The 16099-nt window shown below is 59.5% G+C and overlaps 1 protein-coding gene across 1 annotated transcript in view; it reads right to left on the reverse strand.

The window, feature by feature from the left end:
• Positions 1–432: 432 nt before the first annotated feature.
• The window catches only part of CSNK1G2 (casein kinase 1 gamma 2), a 41329-nt gene continuing 25662 nt past the window's right edge, over positions 433–16099 (reverse strand). The window contains exons 2-12 of the mRNA XM_050986050.1: positions 15235–15731; positions 7904–7944; positions 7300–7369; positions 6853–7001; positions 6111–6345; positions 5821–5906; positions 5386–5470; positions 5161–5309; positions 4657–4740; positions 1375–1481; positions 433–940 (exon numbers count right to left, since the gene is read on the reverse strand). Coding sequence (XP_050842007.1) covers positions 886–940; positions 1375–1481; positions 4657–4740; positions 5161–5309; positions 5386–5470; positions 5821–5906; positions 6111–6345; positions 6853–7001; positions 7300–7369; positions 7904–7944; positions 15235–15421 — 1248 coding nt within the window. The 5' untranslated portion in view covers positions 15422–15731 and the 3' untranslated portion in view covers positions 433–885. The remainder of the gene's footprint in view (positions 941–1374; positions 1482–4656; positions 4741–5160; positions 5310–5385; positions 5471–5820; positions 5907–6110; positions 6346–6852; positions 7002–7299; positions 7370–7903; positions 7945–15234; positions 15732–16099) is intronic.

Here is a 16099-nt window from a genome sequence, read left to right on the forward strand (position 1 = left end):
GGCTGCAAAACCAAGAGGCCGATCAAGCCCTGCCCACACCTACAGCTGTTGTGGAAACATCCAGCCCCAAGACATGGCAGCACCAGAGACGAGGTTGATTTGCTTCCCCTCCCTGCTTTGCCACTGCCACTCATGGGTCCCTTTGGTCTCAGCCGTCCCTGTCCCTGTGTCCCCCAGCCCTTGGGAGTCTCGGACCTGCTCTCGGCGGGACCGGACGGCGCCTGTATTGCTCGCAAAAGTGCATCGTAAATGAACTGTAAACGCGTTTCCTCTCCCCGCCCCGCGCGCCCCCGGCTCTCCCCGCCCGAGCGGGGCCGGACCGAGCCCAGCGCTCGCCACCAACGGCCTGACCGGGGACGCGGGGCGGGGCCGAAAGGAAGAGCAGAATTCGGTAACACTGAAGATGAAGGTCAAAGACTGACGACTCAGCACTCTGCACCGAGACTCACTTTAAATTAACTTAAGAGACAAAGAAGCAACAGAAAAAAAATATTCCTCCTTAGCCCACTGCTCTTGAAATTGTCTTCGTCTTCTTCTGACAGCGACGGGTCAGAGTCTGTAGTTGATCCCCATTTCAGACTGGTTATAAACTCAAAACAAGTGACGCCGTGGGTTTTTCTCTTTCTCTTTTTTTCTGTTTGACGGACGCAGGAACTTCAGCGAAGTTGGGCTTGGTTCGAGTAAACGGCCACGAGTGGCGGAGGAAAGGACAAGCAGTTTGGGGAGGCCCCGCTCCCCAGCTGCGCGTGGGGCGCTGGGGGAGCCCGTCCGGCCCGGCCCCCCCGTCCCCGTCCAGCCCGAGGGGCCGTTGGCTCCGCGGGGCAACATCAGCCACGGCCAGAGGGAGAGGAGCCATCGCTCGCCGCTCCGCCCGGCCCCGGCAGCTCACTTGCGACGCTTGGTGGTTTTCCTCTTCCTTCTCTTGAAGAAACAGCAGCACCTGGGGACAGAGGGGACCCGTAAGCGCCGGGGCCACGGCAAGGAGGGCGCAGCAGCCCCGGGGTCAGGGAGGACAGAAACTCCTCGGTGCCTTGGTGAGCCCCACGTGGGCAGAGCTGATCACCAAGTGCCCCTGGTACATGGCAGGGGCTGGACTGGGAGCACCACAACGGCCACCAGAAGCGACACCTGCCACAGCAAATGGCACCGACCAGGGGAGTGACACCAACTGTGGCACACAAGGCCATGAGGCAGGACCAGGCAGGGACTCCAGAGAAGGAGCAGTCCCAGATCCATCCACGCCCCTCTCTGCAGGAGCCTTGGACAGGGCGAGATGGGAAGGGCTGTGGTGGTGGTGGCCCTGCAGGGACACCTCTCACCGGGGGAAGGGGCGGGGGGGGGGGGCGCCAGGGGACAGCTGGGCTGTGGCCTTACTTTGTATCGTCTGTCACCTCCACCTCGGTGGGGGCTGTGATGGGGGCATTCGAATGTCCTGCCGTCGGGTCATCTGTGTTCAGCTCTCCGTTGGTGGAGCTCATCACCTGGGGAGAGACAATGAGTGTCAGCAGGGGCAGCCCACGGGTCTGCAGCCCTTCCCCTCCTTGTGGGGCACAGGAGCCACCCAGGAGACCATCAAGCTCTGCCTGGGAGCACCGAGGTGCCCTTGGTGGCAGGATGGTGCCCTCACCCAGATCGCAGTGCTTGGCCTCGGTGCTGAGCTCTCCCCAAGAGCCCCATCACAACTGAGTGGTCTGAGTCCCTCAGAACGCCCCTGCAAGGATCCCAGCTCCTGGGAGCCCCTGCACCAGGAGAGGGGCTTGCTGGCAGCCAGCTCCAGTGTGGGTGAGAGACAGGGCCTGGGAAAGCTGACAGCTCCAAGGAGCCCTTTCCACAGCTGAGCATCTGAACACGACTTCTGCTCCCAGCACTAAGACTCAGCCCAGTGCCTACCCTGTGGGCTCAGGCATCCCTGAGCTCCTGCCCACTCACCAGGGCAGCAGGGTCAGCCACAGTGCCAGGGCCAGGAGGACATCCAAGCCACCAAGGCAACTGGGAGGTGCCTGAACTGCCATCCTGTGCCTGCTGCCCACAGGCAAAGCCAGGAGCTCCCTGGGGATGCACAGGCCAAACACTCTCCAAGCTGCTCAGCCCCAGCAAGGACCCTGGGCCTTCCCCAGCCCCTTGGAGGAGCTGCCATCTGACAGGCAGTGCCCAGCCAGCAGGGCCATGTCAGGCTCCAGCCCCTGACACCAGCACAGAGACCCCTGCACATCACCCTGCAGTGCCGGGCGCAGGCGGAGCACGGCAGGAGGGTTTGCAGAGCAGGAGTGGGGAGGAGGAACGGGATGAGGGACAGGAGGAGCGAGGCAGAGCATGAGCTGGGCCCTCCGAGTGCCTGGGCCTGCCTGGCATCACGGAGTGCCCGTCCTTGTTATGGCAACAGCAGGAGCTGTGCCCAAGCCTGGGGCCGACCACCAGCAGAGTCACTGTGGAGCAGCAGGAACGAGCAAGAGCGGTGGGGACGGAAGCAGAGACAGAGGAAGCGGCGCAGGCCCAGCCAGGGGGACCCAGCATGGATATTCCACCATCCATGAGGGAGGGACCCCCAGGCCAAGGCAGGGCTGAGCGGCAGCGGGCAGGAGGCGGCGAGCATGGGGCTGACGGCGCCAGCACAGGACCGAGGCAGGGCCACGGCAGGGGACACGGCCAAGGAGTGCCCGGGAAGGGAGGAGAAGCAGGGCTTGGAGCCAGGGCTCCAGTCAAGGAGGCGCAGGGAAGTCCCTGTTCAGACGAGCGGCACTGGGGGCAGAGCGACACCCACCCAGCTGCCGTGCTGGAGCGTGCCATCCATCCATCCATCCATCCATCCATCCATCCATCCATCCATCCATCCATCCATCCATCCATCCATCCATCTCCAACTGCCCTCTAATTCCCCCTGGCAGCACCAAGGGAGCCCAGCAGCTCCTGGGAAGCAGCACCAGTTTCGTCTGCGAGCCGTGAGCATCCCATCACACCACAGGGACAGGCAGTACGTGCTGCAGCTGGGGCAGGACCCCGGGATGTGCGGCCCCGGGGCGGGGGAGCGGGGCTGATCCCGGCTCCGTGGGCGGCCACGAGGCCCAGGGTGGCTCCGCTCCCTCCCGCGCCCGCCCCTGCCCCAGGAGGTTTCATGTACCTGCACGGACCCCCCGAGCCTGCCGGCTGCCAGGTGAGCTCCCAAAGGCTCCTCGGCAGGCTGCCCACCGGCCTGAGGATCCCACAACTCCGTCCCCTCGGGCGGCTGCTCGCGACAGGCAGGAGGAACAGAATGAAAAGAAACAAAAGAAAAGAGGGAGAATGGGGAAGAGAAGGGAGAAGTGGAGGGAAGGAGTGGGGAAAGTGGCAAAGGGAGTCAAGAAAATAAGAAAGACATGCAAAAGCAAAAACATGACCGGAGCAGCTCGAGTTGGTGATTGCGGAGGGCACCCGTGCAGCACCGTCCTGGCAGCTCCCAGAGCGGTCCCTGCGGTGACAAGGGGGTCTGTGTCCCCCTGCCACCTACACACACACCCCCAGGGCCAGCCCCACACAGCCCCTGGAGCACGGCCAGCTCCAGCAGGGCTTGGGGGCCGTGTTTGGGAGCAAGCTGGGGCAGCAGAGCCAGAGCTGCAGCCAGGCCCGGGTGACGCCGCATCCCCAGGACGACGCAGGGCTCGGCAGGGCCAGTGTGGCACGAGCTGGGCCAAACCCTCCCCTGGTGAGCACAGGCTGGACACTGCTCCCATGCTCGAGGAGCTCTGTGCTTTGCTCTTCCCCCTGCTCCGGAGAAGGGATGTCCAGCATGGCATTTCCCTGGTGCTGGGGGCACAGAGCAGACCTTGCTGGGAGTGAGCTCCCAGAAATGAGCCAGAGGTGATTTGAAGATGTTTCCCTCTCCCTAAGGAAGCTCCGCCAGTGAGAGAAGGGGCTGTGCCAGGCTCCCTGTGCTGGGCAGGAGCAGCGTGGGGAGGACAGGGTGCTGCACCCCCTGCTCCAGCCCCTCTGCAGGTGCTCTGTCCCCAAGGAGGTTTGGGAGGACAAGGGTTTGTACAGGACTGCTGGGAAACACACGAGGTTTGCTCTCATGGCAGCAGTGCCAGAGACCATGTGTCCTGAAGCAGGGAAGGACAGGCCACAGCACTGGAGCAATTCTGAGCAGCCTGGCTCCTTTCCCACACAGCTCTGCCTGATCCCTGCCCCGGGCTGGGCTCCCTGTGCCTTGCCCGTTCCCAGAACAAAGGCAGCCCCAGCATGGGGCAAAATGCTGCCAAGCTGCCCTCCCAGTCCTGCCCTCCCTTGTCTCATGTCACTGTCCCATCAATGGAAGGGCATCACAAGGAGAGCAGCGAGTAACCCGATGGTCCTTAGAGGTGGCTCAGCCTGCACCAAGCCCTCCCCCACACCCCAGGCTGGACCCTGCCCCTCACCAGCTGATATCCATGCCTGGCACCCCCCAGTCACACTACAGCCCCCACAGTGCCTCCTCCCTCTTCTGCCAGGCCACAGGGACATTGCCCTGGGCCCCAGCAAGCCACAGACCCAGAGCTGTGGGAGGGAACTCCCACAGACAGCATTGAGGGAAAACCACGTTCCAGTCCCTGCTACCATCCCTGCTGGGCTCCATGTCCCTGGAGCTGCAGCCTGAGCTGCCCAGCCCATGGCCCCGTGCCCCAGCCAGGCTGTGCCATTGCTCACCTGGTGTTTGGTGTGTGGCTGTGCTTTGTCTCTGTTCGGGGGCTGCACCTGCACCTCGCTGTGCATCGTGCCAATGGGGGTGGGCTGGGGACACGAAGGACAATGTCAGTTCAGCACGGAGCCCTCCCAACACCCCGCAGCCAGATCTAACCTCTGGCCAAACATGCCAAACCCCCAAGAACCAGGGCCTGATCACTGCCCCTACCCCTGCCCCAGCAGTGCCATGTTTGGGATCTGGCTGCAGCGAGCCCAAGGAACACACCCATGGCAGAAAGTGAAATGCCAGCTCGGCTGCTGGGGTCCCCTTTGCTCCAAGAGCCTCAAATTCCCGTGTCACAGCTCTGGAGCTGGGACTGGTGAGGAGGGTGGAGCTGGTCCCCTGGACACAGTGTGCGGCAGGGACGGCAGAGAGCCACCTCCTCCCTGGCTGCTGCCACGGACCCCGCTGTCCCTGCTCCCTGGGGTGCCTCCCCCTGTGCCCCCAGGCCCTGAGCTCTCACTCACCAGAGGTTTCCCTGCCCAGTCGTATTCGTAGTCGAACACGTAACCATTCCTCTCGAACAAGTCTGTGAAGAGCTTCCTCAGGTAGTCGTAGTCGGGCTTCTCGAAGAAATCCAGGCGCCGCACGTAGCGCAGGTACGTGGCCATCTCCTCTGCAGGGACAAGGGGGCTCAGGGGGACAGGCACAGGGGGCTCGGGGCGGGGGGCTGGGCTGGGCACTGCTCTCACCTGGGAAGTTCTCACAGAGCACCTCCACTGGGGTGGCTCTTTTGGTGTCACCAATCTTCTGGTACCTCTCCTTTAGTGTGTCGGCCTGGCAGGGACAAGGGAGGTCAGCACAGGGGCCAGGCACTGCCCTGGGCTCTCACACCATGTGTGATTTCTTGGACCCCCTTTCCCACGTAATTCCTTCCCAGCAAAGTCCCTCTCCGGGCAAGTCCGGAGGACAAATCCCAGGTTTCCAGGACAGCCACTGTGAGAGCAGCTGGGGGACACAGGGAGACCTGCAGCTGCTCAGCACTGCAAGGGCCTGGCATGGAGCTCAGAGACTGCAGGGTGCCAACTCTCCAACAACCCAGGGGCCAAACCTTCCCCCTCCCCACGCCGGGGCACAGCCACACCCACAGGAAGCCATGTCCAGGGGCAGCAGGAGCTGGCAGTTACCTTGAGGCCTTGCCAAGGAAGGCTCCCACGGAGGAAGTACATAAACATGTGCCCTAATGCTTCCAGGTCGTCCCTGCGGCTTTGTTCTGCATGGAGAAAAAGAGACATGGGTCAGTTCCCACCACAGCAACTGCCCCTGTCCAGCCCCCAGATCCTGCAGCAGCCCATGTGTCCTGCCAGCACCCTGAAGAGCAGGAGAGGCAGCTTGTCCCAAGCCCCACCTCTGGCACCCCTGCCCTGCAGTCCCTCCCTTCAGCCAGGAGGCAGGGCTGGCTGCCTGTTGCACACACCTTTCCCCAGGTGGGTGTTGATGCTCATGTAACGTGCTGTCCCTGTCAGGCTCTTGTGCTCTCGGTAGGGGATGTGTTTTTTGGTCTCGGGGTCGATGTACTCTTTGGCCAGGCCAAAATCGATGATGTGGATGGTGTGCTGCCGCTTGCTGCCCGGCCGCCCCACCAGGAAGTTCTCTGGCTTGACGTCTCTGTAGATCAGGCTTTTGGTGTGGACGTACTCCATCCGTGTGATCTGGGGCAGAAGCAGGTGTCAATGCCAGGGCAGAGCCCCACCCTGTGTCCTGCACACCCCTGCTCTGGCCACCTTGCCCCTGCCCCCCTCAGCCTGGCCCCAAGGAGGGGCTCCTTCCCACCATGGGACACAGCCCCAGGCCAGCTGCACCCTGGGCACAGTGAGATGCTCTGGGCACCCTTAGATGCTTGTCAAAGCTCAGAGAGGCGGAGGGGTGAGAGGGGTGGAGAGCCCTCCCTCAGCAGGGAGGGGGTGAGGTATGGGTGAGCCAGGCTGGGTTGTGCCAGCATCTTCCCCCTATTCCCTGTGGGATGCCCATGGTTCCCACATACCCCCTGCTCCCCAGGGCAGCCAGCGGAGCTGTGCAGGGCTGCAGGGGAGCTGTGCAGGGCTGCAGGGGAGCTGTGCAGGGCTGCAGGGGAGCTGTGCAGGGACTGCAGGGGAGGTGCAGGACTGCAGAGGAGGTGTGCAGGGGCTGCAGGGGAGGTGTGCAGGGGCTGCACTTACCAACTGAATGGCGATCATCAGGACGGTTTTGAGCGTGAAGGTCCGATCACACAGATCAAAGAGATCTTCCAGGCTGGGTCCGAGCAGCTCCAACACCATGGCGTTGTACTTCCCACAGGGGCCAAAGTAGTAAACCTGAGGAATTCCTTCTGCAAGAGATGGAGCAGGGGCTGTAGGGGGGGATGTCCCTGCACAGCCAGCCTGGCTCTGCTTAGGGCAGCTCCATCTGCATCCCTGACTCTGCTGCGGGGGTGATGGGGGAAAGAACTAAATGAAGAGAGATCAAAGATGAGATGAGGCATCTGTGTAAAACCAGCCTCTCCCTGTGGAGCAGATGGGCAGGAGCTCCAGCTGGGGGTGAGAGTCACACTTAGGGAAAGCCTCTCTCCCAGCAGTGCCCCTGGCAGGCAGCTCCCCAGGGCAGCCCAGCCCAGCCCCGCCCCATACCTGCATTGCCGAGCTGTTTGTAGAACCGATACTCCAGGTGCAGCTGGGGGGCCCGGGATTTTATGGGTTCCTTGGAGGAGAGAAAGGAGAACAATTAAGTAGGAAGCAGGATGTTCAGGGGGTCTGGGTGTCAGACACATCTTTCACAGGCTGGTAGAAGCTGGACTGAGAGCATTTGGGGTCGGGAGCAACTGGTATAAAATGGAGCTGAAGCCTCAGGGGACGATGAGAGAAAATCAGCCCATATGGGAGCCAGATCATCTCATCCAGAGAGGGGAAAACATTAATGGAATCAGGTAGCAGTGGGGCCACCCGCTCTGCTGCTGGCATTGGCTGAGCACAGCACAGGCCATGGTGAGGGATGGGAGAAGCAAGACTCAGCTCTTCCCTGCCCAGACCCAGATCACCCCACCTGCAGTGATGTGTGTTCCCAGACTGCCCTCAATTCTGAGCAGGAACAGAGCTCCCCCATAGCCCCCCAGCCACCACGTCCATCACATCCCAGCCCAACACCATGGGAGAAAGGGGAGAAGTCCCCTTCCCAATGGCTGGAACATCCCCCACCCCGACCATGGAGGAACCTCCTGGTTTGACAGCCACTCACCAATTTGATAGCTACGTATTCGTTTGTGTAGAGATTCTTCCCTGAGGGGAGAGACACAAAAAGGAGATGAAAAGCAGTCCCTGCATCACCCCCACCACACATCCACCACTGTCCCTGAGGGCTCCTGGGCTCAAAAACATTCTGAACAGGTTCTGCAGCTCCCACAACACCTGAAGGTGCCTCAAGGCACGGGGAGCAGAATCCACTGTGGGGAGTTGCAACATGCCTGCTAATTATCCCCAGGTGGGGTATGTGGATTCCTCTGGGATGGGGAGGCTCCTGGGGGCTGGTGCCAAGGCTGATGGGAGGAGGCAGCATCAGGGATGGGACAAGACTGACACTTGGTGCTTCTCCCAGCTCCACAGGGGAGAGGGATGGCCAGAGTTGGGGGACACTGAGTTATGGCCAGGGGGACCCTGCAAAGAGTGTCAGGGAGGAAGGACACCCAGGAGCACTGGCACAGCTGGCAGTGGTCTAAGGGCACCACAGGCTGGTGGGAATCTGTCCCCCAGGGCTGGGGTCACTCTGGGAATGGCACATGCTTGTGTGTGTGTGTGAATGAACCTCATCCCTGGGGATGGTCCTGCCCACCCAAGGGCACAAGGGAGGCCAGGAGCAGATCCATGGCATGGCCCAGACTGTACAAGGAGCTGAAGGCTGCAGGGAGAGCTCAGGGGAGTGAAGGAGCAGCTGTGGCACCCATCACCCTGTACAGGACCCCCAGAGGGCTCCACAGCTGCACAGGACTTTTCACACCATAACCACAGGAAGGTTGAGCTCGGGATGCCTCCACATCCCCCAAAACCAGGGGGCTGAGGAAAAGGGGACAGACCTGGGAAGCAGCAGCACAACCTCAGCCCAGGCCCACAAAGGCCAAGATTAAAGGTGTGCAGGAACAGCTCTGAGTGTTGCCTGTGCCAGAGGCTGCAGGAGCCTGGGCAGGTGGGGGTTAAGGGCAGCAGTGATCCCCAAGCCTGACATGTGGGTATCTGATGGAGCTGCATCTGTCTCCTCGGATTTTCTCCAAGCAATTTGCTTAGGGAACAAGCTTCTCCTGGCGTAAGATTTCATCTGCTCCCAGTGCTGCTCTCCACCTGAAGCAGCCATAAATCCTGGCCGGGTGACATCAGAGGCAGCTGCTGAGCGCCACGCTCGCAGGATTACGGGAAGAGGGATGAATGGGAGATATTAATGGAGCAGCTCCTCCCAGGGATGGGCTCTGCAGCCAAGGAGGGGCTCAATCCTGCTGCCTCCCTGACCCTCTCCCATCCCAGGGGACCTCTGCCAAGCCACTTTGTCTGCTGCTTCTGCATAAAGCAAATCCCTTCGCAGTGATTAGGGAGGAAGGGATTTGAGAGGAAGAGAGGGAGGAATGTCTGGCGAACACAGCGTGTGCCAGATCCAGGGGGTTTGTCCCATCACACACTGACATTTCCTGGGGAGCAGGTGGGACACCCCCAGACCCGTGCATGGCTCCACAGGGCCCTACAGTGCAGTCCAAAACAATTACTGTTGCCTTCAGGGCAGCAACATGGGATCAGAAAACTCACAGCTGGATCTTCCCTGAGGTCAGGCAGGATTTGAAGGGGGAAAAATATAACATGGCAGGAAAACTGCCAGAGGCACACTGCAAAAGGGACTCAGCAGGGAGGGAGAAGGGATGGAGGCAGGAGAATCCCCAGCAGTGGCATCTGTCCTGTCCCCACCACACAGTGGTGGCACAGAAAGCTACCAGCAGCAAGGCTCTGGAGCTGGCAGCATTCTCCCAGCCCAAAAGAGAGTCAAAATAATTTGGTACTCCCTGGTCCAGCCCTTCCTTGGGGGGCTTGGAAACAGCTGATGGACAAGATGGGGAGCAGAGGCAGTATGGACTGGTCAAATCACCACCCCCTGCTTCCCCTTTCTGAATTAAAAAAGGTATGAAAATAGCAGAACTGGCCTGTCATGAGATTAATAAACCAAGAGAAAAGAAAAAGCAAAAGAGCAAGGAGGGAGGATTCCAGGGAACTCCCCACTCCAGCTCCTGGAGCCACCCACTCTGCCCCAGTGCTCCCAAGGGGGCAACTCTGACACCCAAAATGTGCCAGAGCTCAGGGAGTGCCTAGGAGGCCCAGAGCAGGCAGGACTTGCAGCACAAAAGGTGCTTTTGAAAGGAAATAAAAGAGGAAAGTGGTGAGATGGGTGGCAGAAAGCAAATATTTGCACTGCAGGGGCCTTTGCCCGGCTCGGTGCCGGAGGTGCCTCCAAACCCAGCTGGCAGCACCTGCAGGATGCAGAGTGGGAGCAGAACAGGCTGAAGGCAGGAGCAGGCAGCCAGGCCTGGGGCCAGGGTAGGTTAGAGCTGGACCTGGCTCTCTCTGCTCTCCCTCCCCAGGGATTTGGCAGCAGTGCCCAGCACCTGCTCCTGCACGTCAGGGCAGCCAGGAGGAGCCCGGCTCTGCTCTGGCTCCCAGCTGGGTCCCCATCCAAGCAGCTCAGAGCCATGGAATCACAGAAGCTTTAAGGTGGGAAAAGAGCTTTCAGATCACCACTCCAATCATCAGCCAGCAGCACCACCATGTTCACATTAGCCCAGGTTCCCAAGTGCCACATTCACACGTTTTTGAACACTTTGTGGGTGGTGACTCCACTCCTACCCTGGGCAGTCTGTTCCAATGCTTCCCAACACTTTCTGTGAAGAAATTTTCCCAATTTCCAGTCTAAACATCCCCTGGCCCAGCCTGAGGCCGTTCCATCTCCTCCTGTCCCTGTTCCTTGGAGCACAGCCCGACCTCCCCGGCTGTCCCCTCCTGTCAGGAGCTGTGCAGAGCCACAAGGTCCCTCCTGAGCCTCCTCTGCTGCAGGCTGAGCCTCTTTCCCAGCTCCCTCAGCCTCTCCTGCTGCTCCAGACCCTTCCCCAGCCCCATTCCTGTCTCTAGACACGCTCCAGCCCCTTGCTGTAAGGGGAAAAGTGAGCACTGAGATTGCCCCTTGCCCGTGGCACAGCACTGTGCCTACCCTGGGCACCTTTGTGCAGCAGCAGCAGCAGCACAGAGCTGTACCTGGGCACCAGGATGGGAATTTGGCTTCCCAGACCTGGGAATGCAGTGAAAGAACAGGGGATGAGGCAGCTCCACACAAAGGCAGCCAGGCCCAGCCCTGCCAGCACTGCAGCTCCAGTGACAGTGGCTGCACCAGGCCAAGCAACAACAGCTCTGTGGAATGCTGGGCTTTAACACCATCAGAAGAAAAATGTTATTTTAGAGTTTGACCTTCTCTAAAGGAGGCTCTGAACAAGCAGGAGGGAAAAAGTCTGAGCCTTCAGCAAAGAAGAGAGGAGCAGCAGGAATTGTGTGGGTTCTCCTCTCCCAAAGCCTCCAAACACACCCATGTGCCCCCTCTGGCATGTGGTGGGTCTGTGGCTCTGGCCTCTGGGAGGTGGCTGAGCCCTTGGCCACACTGCAGGTGTTCACAGGGAGATCTCTGCAGAGCCCAAGACAAGAAAGGTGTCACGAGCAGGGCACTGAGCCCAGACATTTTTTCAGAAGGCACCTTTAGTGGCCCCAGGTAACTCCCAGTGAGTTCCTGGGAGGCTGCAGGACAGGCCTGAGAGCGAGCTTGGGAATGTCCCCAGCACCTGCACATGACCCTTCAGCTGGCACAGCCCTGGCCCAGCTGCAGCAGTGAGCTGCTCCTGGCTCACAGACTGCACACAGGCTCACCCCCCGTGTTCTTCCCTCTAAAATCCCGAGTTTACTTTAAAAGATAATTAATTTCAAGCTTCTAATTTTGAAGGAAAGCAGCTGCTGTGGCTCCAAGCTGCCAGCAGCAATGCACACAGCAGGCTGGGGGAGAGGGGTGGGCACTGAGAAGCTGCAAAAAGCACATTTGCAGAAGTTTACTGCTGAAGAACAGAAGCAGCAGCTGCTGCCAAGTCCCCCATCCTTCTCTGCACCCTGCTCTAGGCTGAAGCTGCCCTGGGGCAGCTCCATGGCACAGCCTGGCAGGAGCAGCAGCCTGGGAAGGGGCCCTCAGGGAGCATGCCAGCACTAAGGGCAATTCCTGCCTCTGAGGCAGCCCTGCACCAGGACACGACCTGCACAGCACCCTGGTGCTTTGGGCTCAGTTCTGACCTTCCTGCTGAATGTCTGGGTATTCCTCCTCTCCCCCTACCCCAGCCCATCCCAAGTACTCGTGAGTAGCTGCTAAGAGGAACCTGCCCCAACAAACCCTCTCTGTGAGTGTGCTGGCCCTGCTCTCAGGGTGCAGGGAGCTGGCAGGGAGCTGGCAGGGCTGCAGCTCAGCTGTGCCCAGTGCCAGGGCACACGAGCCACCAGCCACACTCTGCCACCAGGGTCCTACTGCCTCGTGTTTCAGAGGGCAGTGTCCCACCCTGGCAAGGAGTGGGGCTGGCTGTGGGCAACACATGGGCAGGGGGAGCTCAGGGGGGTGCAGGCAGCAGGCACTGCCCTGGGATGCAGCTGGAAAGCCCCAGGAGGAGCTGGGGTGGTGCTGGACCACAGCTGGAGGCTGGCAGGGGGAGGGATGAGCACTCACCAGCTCAGGGTGAAGCTCCAGGACATAAGAAGGTAATAGGACCCAACAGCTGCACAACATCAACCTGCCCCTCTGTGCCAGAGGGCTGGGGCAGCCACCCTGCTCCAGCTCCCAGCCCAGCTCTCCAGTCATGCCAGTCCAGTGAGGAACTGACTGGCAGCACTGCCAGACTGGGACTGGCACCACGTCCCTGCATTGCCCAGGATGCCAAGGCCAGCAGGGACAATCAGGATCCAAATGCACAACCCTGGCAGCCACAACTCCTGCCCACGTCATTCCCCTTCTGGCTTCCCACAAATGCCTTTTGCCAATTGTTTTTTTGTATTTCATCTTTAAACAGATCACTTGATTTCAGACACCTCCTACACAGGTGGACGTTTGTCTCTACCTGGGGCAGCTGAGCTGAAGCACCCTAAGGACAGATCACCACGTGCCCCTCGGTGTGGTGGAGAAACAGGGCAAGGTGGTACCTTTTTGGGGAAGACAATGTCCCCTTCCTCCCTCCCCACCACTGGGAGATGGAGGAGTCACCTCCAGGTACATTTTTCAAGATCTTATGGCCTTTGGTATGAGAGGGAAAAGGCCAAAGAAGGTCTGGGAGCTTTTAAATACCGAGCTGCAGTTTGGCCTCTAAAGCCTTGAGGACTGAATTCTCTATTCCCAGGGGAAAGCTGAGTACCCAGCAAGAGCTGGGGAACATCCCTGCTCATGCCACCACTTCACAGCAGGAGCCCTCTGGTCCCTTGCCATTCATCTGCAGCTGGAGGAATCCCTAAATCCTGAAAGCATTCCTGAGCCCTGATGCAGTTTGAAGGCACACCTAAGGAAGAGAGATGTGATTTTAGGAGAGGAGCCACATAGCTGTGGCTTCCACTGCTGTGATGAGATCTCGTGCTCAGGCCTCTAGCATGTTATGGCCAGGCACTGCAGGGTGTGACAGAGCAAAAAAGCCACGTGAAGGGACTGGAAACTTCTCTTGCTGGTGGCAAGGACAAACTCTCACTGTGAGAATCGACCACTGTGGAGCCCTGGAGCGAGAGCTCGCTGCTTGTCCCCGCAGCCACGAGCAAACTGAGCCCAACTGCTCCCAGTCCCTGCAGCAACCTCCCTGTCAGTCTGACAGACATTCCTCAGATCCATGTCAGACTCCTGTCCCCTCGCTACTGCCCCTAGGAAATGAGGGGGAGGCCAAGGCAGGGGGGCCACACTGACCCTCAGCACTGAGCATGGCAAAGCAACACAGCCCCAGCCTCCTGCCTAGAGCAGGATCCCGGGATCCAGCTCACCCAGAAACACAGATCCACTGCAGAATGCTCAGTGGCAAGCAAGAAAAAGGAGGTGCAAGGACACAGGTGGACTCTGCACAGCTCAGGGCTCTATGTCCACTGGTCCAGCAGGGAGGCACTGGCAGCAGGAGCAGCCAGATCCACCCAGGGAACTGAAAGGAACAGCTGGTGCAGCAAAATCCTGCAGTATCTCTCCTTCCACAAGCCCTGGGTATGGAGGAAGGCTCAGAGCTCCTCATGACAGCAGGAGAGACAGCTGAACAGGGGAACTGCTCGGCTGGATTTGCACCAGAGCATTTCCCCAGCTCTGCAATTACGCAGTGATCCCGCCGGGAAGTGCGGGGACGAACGGGTGAGCCTGGCACCAGCCAGTCTGTCACGCAGGAAAGAGCTGACATTAACTCCCCTCACAGGGAGGGGGGAACTGACCTCACCCCAGCCAGGGCTGCCACAGCTCCTTCCCCAGGCCCACGGTCAGGGCAGGTTTAGCTCAGAGCTCGGTTTGAGAAGGCGCTGCTTAAAATATCACGGAGCAACAAGGCTGTGGCTGCCACAGGCTCTGGGGACTGCCTCTCTTCTCTCTTCCCAGAGCACAAGCCCCTTTCCAGAGCACTCACAGCCAAGCTGGCAGGGACTCCACCCACATATTCCTGGAGACATCCAGACTGTGCTGCTGGCACAGAGGTGCCTGGCCCTGCCAGACCACTCCCAGCTGCCTAATGCCAAGCAAAGGGTTAACAGCTTGCTGAAAAGTCTCCAGGGACATTCCCAGTCCTGGGAGAGGAGCAACCTTCCCACCCTCTAAACAGGAGTTTGCTTGAGGAGTTTCCTGATAAACTTGGTTCAGAATGGAAAGTGACTATGGAAGATGCTTGGGTTTTATTCCTCCCTTTCTCTGACCTGCACAGAATTTCAGGAGTCTCAAATAACCAGTTTCAACAACTGAAGAATTTACCCAGGATACAACACGGATTCTCCTCCCTAGACGTTTGTCCCAGCAGAGTGAATATCCCTCAGGCCCCCATGCTCCATCCCCTGTCCCGAGGCACAGAAAGAGGGCAGCACCCAGAGCACAGGACGGATGAGATTTGGTGAGCACAAAGTGGCATCTCCTGATTCCTTCCACACTCAGTGTTCCTGGATCTGGGGGACATCCAGATCTCTGTGGCCATCACTGCTTATAACAGACAGATCCAGGCTGTAGTGTTCTCCCTGACAGACCCAGAGAGCAACAGGCAGGGGAGGAGATGGGAAACACCTCTGCAAGCAGTCCTTTGGGCTGGGATGGGCCTTGGTAGATCAAGCACAGTGTGAAAAGATGAAGGAAGTGGAACCTCTGTGGCAGAACAAGGGCTACCTGCAAGGGGCAACACTTCCACTCTGTGTGGCCACTCAGCACCCCTGTGCCCATGGCCACAGGCTGTGCCAGCTGCTCCTGCTGCAGCAGGAGGATGGCAGGGCAATCCTGGCAGGAGTGGGTACAGCGAGGACAGAGATGACCCTTCTCACCTAGACGGAGCTCCCCGAAATTGCCGCATCCAATCTTCTTGCCGACACGGAAGTTGGGACCCACCATTAAGACTCCCGAGTTGGTTCCAGCACCCCGGCCTCCATGACCACTCCTTCCTCCACCTGTCTTGGACATTCTTTTACCTTCCTCCAGCTCCCCTTTCCCTCCTCTCTTATCAAAATCCATAAGTTTGTGATACCCCGGCCTCTCCACGGTTACGCTGCTGCCATACAAATCCCAGAGCTGCCGAAAATGGAAGGGTGAGGAGGAAAGAAGCAGGGTTCCTCTTGGTTAATACAGCATCCCGGGGAGCGCTGGGAGGGCGGGGTCTGGAGAAGGAGGGGCAAGAGGCCGTCCACGGCTGCTGGGCTACTGAAATGTTAGTGCTTCCCAAGGTCCCGCCGGGACTGTCATCATCGCCGGTCACAGGGAGCTCTTTGGTGGAGAGAACATCCTGCAGACAGGGTCCTCCCAGTGCAGCTCCTCGGTGTCCCAGCTGTGCAAAAGGAGAGGCAGAAAGTCAGTATGAGAAGGCAGAGGGCAACAGAGGGCTGTGGGCTCTGGGTTCCTCAGAGTCCCTCCAGCACTGTCCCTGCAGACAGGTAATTCCTACAGCAATGACAGTGCTGCAGTTGAGGGGTGGGAGAAGCTGGGATAAACATCAGACCCCAGAGTGCCCCCATGGCTGAGGTGTTGGTTAAAACAAACAAACAAATGAATTTTAAAAAACCTTGGTCAGCCTAAGGTGAAATGGTTGATGAGCGTTTCCATGTTGGAGCCAGCCAAGAGTGATGTGGGGACAAAACTGTCCCCATGGGGAAGGGCTGCTGGCAGCTTCTGGAAGCATTCAGAGGCACCAGCCAG

This window comes from Serinus canaria, chromosome 28 (assembly GCF_022539315.1).
Source record: "Serinus canaria isolate serCan28SL12 chromosome 28, serCan2020, whole genome shotgun sequence".
In the NCBI taxonomy this organism is placed as follows: Eukaryota; Metazoa; Chordata; class Aves; order Passeriformes; family Fringillidae; genus Serinus; species Serinus canaria.